Raw genomic sequence first — 6,979 nt, 5'->3', positions numbered from 1 at the left:
GAAGGTGACTCCCGGCTCGGGCGGGGGGGCTGCCATCCCTCCCCGGCCCAGGGGTGCCCCCCGGCAGGAGCTGGGTGGGCGGCGAGCGGGTGGGGGCCTGGCGTGCCCCCCTGTGCCCAGGGGGTGATGGAAGCCACGCTTGGCACCTTCCTCCCCAGCCCCCTGGCTCCCCGGCCACCCCTGGCCCGGGCGTCCCCCCGGGATCGCTTGTCTCGGGGGTCTCCAGCAGGCCGGGGGTGGGGGGACAGCAGTGGGGGGACAGCGGGGGCCTGGCTGGAAAGGGCAAGGCAGAGCAGGAGCTGGTGCATCACCGGGCTCCCCTCCATCTTCTCATCCATGCCTGTCACGACCCTGGGGGCTGCGTGGCACCGTCCCCCCCCGCGCTGGGGCAGGATGGGTGCCCAGGGCCCTGTGCCCAGGGTGGACCAGCTCCTCCCCTCTTTTATGGGTGATGCTGTGGAGGTTCCTGCTGCCGAATCCCTTTGTGCCCGTACCCTCGTACCCACCAGGGTCACGGGCAAGTCTCACCCAGCGGGTGGCGGGGACCAGCTCGGTGCTGGAGGGTCCACGTTCCTTCCAGGGCTGGGCTACCACACGGCTACCACCCACCCTGTAGGCTGGGGCTGCCAAAACAGCCAGTGCCCACGCAGGCTGGGAAGGAAAGGCTGGCTTTTTCCCCATGAGTTGGCTCCATCCTGGGTGCCCGGCACAGCTCCGCACACGTGGGGGGAGAGAGCATCACCAGTGAGACATGAACCATGGATGGGGGGTTAGTACAGAAATTAGGCCTCTCGGAGCCATTCCATGGTGCCTCTGTGTGCCTGGGCTTTATTCTCTGCTCTCCAGGGTGTGTTTAGGGAAAAAGGGAGGAGATTATGTCTAAAATCTAGTTTTAAAACGGGATTTCATCATCTTTTGCCTGGGCTCTGCCACGTGTCGCAGCTGCCAGATAATTTCCATGCAAACCACCTGTTTCCAGGCACTCGTGTGTTTTCGGAGCCCGTCACCCTTTTGGGCACCATCTTCCAGCCTTGGACTCCTTCCAAATGTGAACGTGGTGCGTGTGTGTGTGTGTGTGCGCGGGAGCACAATCCCTGCAGGCGCTGTAATGGAATTAAAAGATTCACAGGAAAGAGTACGGCTGTGCATATGCAGGAAATCGGGGAGGGGAGTTATCTGGGGGGGGGCCCGCAGCTTTCTCAAAGGCAGACGAATGCCTCATCTCCCTCCTCTCCCCTTCCTGGTGCTGCCAGGGACGTTTCTTTATTCTGTGGCGCTTTAATTTTGGTTCTGAGCTGTGCTGTGCTGCGAAGTCACCCTCAGCAGCTGATTGCCCTCACTCTCCCTGTCCCTTTGCACCTTGGTTTCGCTGCACGCTCACGCCGGGCCCCCCAGGATCTGTAAATACACGGGAAAGAGGGTGGGAGCTGATGCTTTTGGGGCAGATGACGGAGGTTTGGTGCCTCTGGGAGCCGGTGGAGGCTCGCTGTGCCAGCACCAGGGCAGGCACCGCGCAGAGCCACTGCCGCCGAGGTGCCCGGAGGGGCTGTCACTTCCAGGGAGCAGCGGCCGGGTTTCAGATACACATGTCCTGGCCTCCCCGGTTCACGTGTCCTGGCCTGAATCGCCGGGGGAGCCGAGTCTCAGGGATGCGGGTGCTCTCCGGGGGGGTCCTCTGCGTGACCCCCTCAGCAGGAAGGAGCCTGCGGGGTGTGGGTCCCCGCCGCTGCTCCCACTGTTGCTTACGCGTGTCGTACCCCCAGCCCGGTGGGGACTGGCCGGGGTCGGGGCTGTCTGGCCGCAGGTAGGGGTGGCTCTGGCTCTTCGCCCCGGCACCACTGCAGCTGTGGGACGGGCGAGAGCAGAAACCCTCCCTGCTGCCCACAGCCTCTCTCCGCAGCCTCAGCTCGGCAGGTCTCTCTCCAGGGAGAGCCGTCTCCTCGGGGCACCGTGGGGATGAGCCGTGTGGAGCAGATGGTCCCCAAGGACTGAGCAAACAGAACCCCCCCGGGGAACGCAGAGCCTGCAGGTGCCGCGTTGCCAGGGGAAGGTCGGGCTGCGCAGCGGGTGCTGAGCTGGCCCAGCAGCCCTCGGCGCTCACCTGAGGGGGATAGTGGAGGGGCAAACGTGCTGCTCTGATCTCTACCCCCGGCAGAATGGTTTCCCAAGTGAAGAAGGCAGCCTGGGGGCCGGGGAGAGCTGTCCCCCAGCACAGCATGGGGAGAGGGGAGCCCAGGACACGGTGTGTGCAGCCAGCCCCTGTCAGGGAGCCGCAGGGAAAACTCTGGCAGCTGTAGCCCAGCGCTTCTGCGATTAGCACAAGCGCATTATCCTCCTTCCTCTCCCCTCTGACCCCTCGGATTAAGGGCCGGAGCCCTGGCACTCTGCTGGCTGGGGTGGTGCTGGTGAAGCCCCCCCTGGGGCTGGAGGTCAGAGCTCAGCCCCAGCGTGGGGAGCCCCCCCAGAGCCCCCGTCCCACCCCAGCCGTCCCCACACCGCTCCTCCCGTGGGGCAGGGGCTGCAGGCAGGGCTCATCTGGGGGCAGGGTCCAGCTAGCCCCCCCCTGGCCCTGCCGGCGGGACGTTTGCCAAACCCTGCCCGTGAGCCGGTAATCCAGGGCCCCGGCAGAAATGAACCGGGAGCAGAGCTCAGCATATGGATGGCCGATTAGCGGACCCGGCGATCCGGGGCGGCTTCTGCGCCATCAATCCCTTCCGACCGGCTTGGTGGGCAAATTAGGTTTCCTGGCAAGGGGAGCCCGGGCACCCCCTTTTGCTGCTGCTGCCCCTGTCCCCCAAATCCTGCTGGGCAGTGCTGGGAGGAGAACACACACTCTGTTTGCACGGTGCCGGGCGGTGTTTGCTTTTCCTGCAACACCACATGTTGCTGACTCCTGCTCCGCCGCGGTGTCCTCTCGCACGGCGTCCCCGAGCTGTCCCCTGGCTCGGCAAAAAGAGGGACCCTGCTCAGCTCGGGGCTCTGTGCTGCTGCATGGCATCCCCCCTGCCTGCTGGGGACACCCCGGGGTGCAGCAGGCACCGGGGCAGCCTCCCTGTCCCTGTCCCCATGCCTATGGAGGGGGGCTGAGCCCTGCCAGCCCCAGGGAGCCCGACAGTGGGGCTGGAGGAGGGTCCAGCTGCTGGGAAGGGGCACGTGGGGCAGGTCCTGGCCCTGGGTGGGAGGGCAGAGCCAGGCTGGCTGCCCAGCTGGGCACCCGGAGCCATTGCTGCTCAGGAAGCACACAGGACAGTGGCCACCACCTGCCCAGCGTGGGGACGGGTGACAGACAGAGCTGGGCAGGTGGCACGGCGGTGACGAGCCTCCCCGTCTCTCCCTTCTCCAGCTGAATATCCTGGTGGACACGGGGAGCAGTAACTTCGCCGTGGGAGCTGCGCCTCACCCCTTCCTGCGGAGATACTACCAGCGGCAGCTGTGAGTGTGTGGGGGCACGCAGGGAGCGTGGCCACCGCTCTGTGTACCTGTGACACAGCCCCAACCCCTCCGAGGGGTGCTGTCCCTGGCTGTCTGGGTGTCCAGCCAGACCCTGAGAGGTACCCCCAGCCTCCGGGCCTGCTGGGTCTGGAGAAGGAGGGACCCTCGGCCTCCTGCCCACCCTCCCAGAACGTTTAAGACGGTGTCTGGGCCACTGGCTGTTGTGCACGGCAACCAACCGCTGGGTTGTCCCCAGGCTGCAAGGAGCCATCCTGCTGCCTCACCAACCCCTGGTGGGGACCCCAGCGGCCACACGCGTGGAGAAGCGTGTTGTCCTCGCCCAGCCACACGGGTTGGGGACAGGCACACCTCTACACTCGAAATGCTGGGCTGTGTCCAGTTTTGGGCCCCCTACCATAAAAAAGACATCGAGGTGCTGGAGCGGGTCCAGAGAAGGGCGACAAAGATGGTGAGGGGTCTGGAGAATAAGTCTTGTGAGGAGAGGCTGAGGGAACTGGGGGTGTTCAGCCTGGAGAAGAGGAGGCTGAGGGGAGACCTTATTGCTCTCTACAACTCCCTGAAAGGAGGGTGTAGAGAGGTGGGGGTCGGTCTCTTCTCTCAAGTCACAGGTGACAGGACAAGAGGAAATGGCCTCAAGTTACACCAGGGGAGGTTCAGGCTGGATATTAGGAACAATTTTTTCACCGAAAGGGTTCTCAGGCATTGGACTGGGCTGCCCAGGGAGGGGGTTGAGGCACCATCCCTGGAGGTGTTCACAAGACGGGTTGATGTAGTGCTGGGAGGTCTGGTTTAGTGATGATGCTCCTTGTTTGTTGTGTGGGTGTCTATTTTTGTCAGTTAGGTTGACGGTTGGACAAGATGATCTTTAAGGTCCCTTCCAACCTAGAAGATTCCGTGATTCTGTGATCCTGTGCACGCGGGTGCTCCCTTCGTCACCCAGCGTGCTCCTCCTCCACACCCCTCTGACTCTCTCTCTGATGTCCTTGCAGATCCAGCACCTACCGTGACCTGCGGAAGGGCGTGTACGTGCCCTACACCCAGGGCAAGTGGGAAGGGGAACTGGGCACCGACCTTGTCACCATCCCCCACGGCCCCAACGTCACCGTCAGAGCCAACATCGCCGCCATCACCGAGTCCGACAAATTCTTCATCAACGGCTCCAACTGGGAGGGGATCCTGGGGCTGGCGTACGCCGAGATCGCCCGGGTGAGTCCTGGCTGGGGCAGAGGTGGGCACCCGGTCCCAGCAGGGTTCGATGCCTCTTTCCTTGCCTCCCCTCTGTCCCCTGGGGCCCAGCTGGTGACCTTGAGCCCTGCCCTGACAGCACAAGGAGCCAGGATCCCTGGGGGCACAGTGGTCCTGGTGAGGGGAGCTCCCCTGGAGAAGGGATTGTGCTGACACGTCCTGTCCTGCCTCTGCTTTTTCCTCCCTCCAGCCCGACGACAGCCTGGAGCCCTTCTTCGACTCCCTGGTGAAGCAGACACGGGTGCCCAACATCTTCTCCCTCCAGCTCTGTGGGGCAGGCTTCTCGCCCAACGAGACGGAGACCCTGGCGTCGGTGGGGGGCAGCATGGTGAGCTGGGGGGGCAGCAGGGAGGCTGGGGGGGCTGCCGGGGGGCGACGTGCCCAGCTGGAGCCAGCAGCACCTTTGTGTCTCCCCTGCAGATCATCGGTGGCATCGACCGCTCGCTGTACGTGGGTGACATCTGGTACACCCCCATCCGGAAGGAGTGGTACTACGAGGTCATCATCGTCAAGCTGGAGGTCAACGGGCAGGACCTGAACATGGACTGCAAAGAGGTGAGGACCTGCCCCACGGGGGCCCTGCTTTGGCACCACCTTCGGTCAGAGGGCGATCGGGGCTGGGGTCTTGCACCCGGGTCACTCCTCCTCTTCTGCCCCCCAGTACAACTACGACAAGAGCATCGTGGACAGCGGGACCACCAACCTCAGGCTGCCCAAGAAGGTGTTTGAGGCTGCGGTGAAATCCATCAAAACAGCTTCTTCGGTCAGTGAAACCCGTCCCTGTCCCCCGTGGGCATGTCCCCAGGGCCAACGTGGGGCTGTGGCCAGCCTGGCGACCAGCCTGAGCATCTCTGCTGCCTGCCCGGCGCGGTGCCCCTCACCTCCCCTTTCCCTCACCTCCCCTTCCCTCCCGCAGACGGAGAAGTTCCCGGACGGCTTCTGGCTGGGGGAGCAGCTGGTTTGCTGGCAGGTCGGCACCACCCCCTGGCACATCTTTCCCGTCCTCTCCCTCTACCTGATGGGGGAGGCCACCAACCAGTCCTTCCGGATCACCATCCTGCCCCAGGTGAGCCTTGGCCGGGCCAGACCCTGCCCGGTGCCCAGCTGGAGGGGGGCTGGAGCTGGTGGCGTGGCCAGGACCGCGCTGGGGGGGCACAGCTCTGGCCCCATCCCCATTCCTGATGCCCCCGCTCCTCCTGCAGCAATACCTGCGCCCGGTGGAGGACGTGGCCACCTCTCAGGACGATTGCTACAAGTTCGCCATCTCCCAGTCCTCCACGGGCACCGTCATGGGCGCCGTTATCATGGAGGGCTTCTACGTGGTCTTCGACCGTGCCCGCAAGCGCATCGGCTTCGCTGTCAGCGCCTGCCATGGTGAGGGCTGGGCACAGAGGGAGGGAGGGAGAGGTGGAGGGGAGGTGGCAGCGCGGTGGCCAGAGCCCTGCCTTCTGCCCGCAGTGCACGACGAGTTCCGGACGGCCGCGGTGGAGGGGCCCTACCTGCACCCCAACATGGAGGACTGCGGCTACAACATCCCCCAGACGGACGAGTCCACCCTGATGACCATCGCCTACGTCATGGCGGCCATCTGCGCCCTCTTCATGCTGCCCCTCTGCCTCATGGTGTTCCAGTGGCGCTGCTTCCACTGCCTGCGGCGGGACCACGACGACTTTGCCGATGACATATCCTTGCTGAAGTGACGGCGGAGCCCGGGGGCGGCTCCGGGGGCCGCAGGTGAGGCAGCAGGGCAGGGAGAGGTAGGTCCTTTCTCGGGGGGCTGGAGCCTGGAGGCAGCGTGGGGAGCTCAGACCCTCCTGGCCCTGGGGGACGCGGCGCCCGTGGGACCCCCGGGCCCGGGCTGTGTTCATCTGGGACCTGCTGAAAGAGCCTGGCAGCTGGGGAGGGGGTGAGGGGGCAGCGACCCCGTCCCGGGGGCTGGGGGGAGCATCTCTGCTCCGCCGCCAGGACAGGCCAGGCTGTCCCGGGGTCTCCTGCCCGGGAGGAGGGAGGCAGATGGACACACCATCCCCTGTCCCCCTCCATCCCAGTGCCAGGAGCTGTGTGTGCTCAGCCCTGCCTTCCCCGTGCGGCTCCCGGGGTGGGACGGGATGGGGCCCCTGCCCGGCTCCCCCCGTCACACCTCCGGGCTTTTCGGAGACAGGCAGGGCCAGCCCGGGGCAGGGGTTCCCCCCCCATCCTCCTGCTCGCTCTAACGTTTGCCACGCCGTTTCCTCCACTCCCCCAAACCCTCCTTCTGCCACCCCCAGCCCCAGGACTCCCT

At 65.2% G+C, this 6,979-nt stretch overlaps 1 protein-coding gene across 1 annotated transcript; it reads left to right on the top strand.

The window, feature by feature from the left end:
• The first annotated feature begins 2,655 nt into the window (after positions 1-2,655).
• BACE1 (beta-site APP-cleaving enzyme 1) lies at positions 2,656-6,979 on the top strand. Its single transcript, XM_014949516.1, has 9 exons — positions 2,656-2,726; positions 3,301-3,432; positions 4,443-4,659; positions 4,889-5,026; positions 5,119-5,253; positions 5,360-5,461; positions 5,615-5,764; positions 5,901-6,072; positions 6,157-6,979. Exons 1-9 carry the CDS (start codon positions 2,656-2,658, stop codon positions 6,396-6,398), a joined length of 1,359 nt encoding a protein of 452 aa, XP_014805002.1. The 3' UTR covers positions 6,399-6,979.

Source organism: Calidris pugnax, unplaced genomic scaffold (genome assembly GCF_001431845.1).
Source record: "Calidris pugnax isolate Ruff unplaced genomic scaffold, ASM143184v1 scaffold180, whole genome shotgun sequence".
Taxonomy (NCBI): Eukaryota; Metazoa; Chordata; class Aves; order Charadriiformes; family Scolopacidae; genus Calidris; species Calidris pugnax.
Note: the sequence above shows the minus strand (reverse complement) of the source record. Positions and strands in the feature narration are given on the sequence as shown.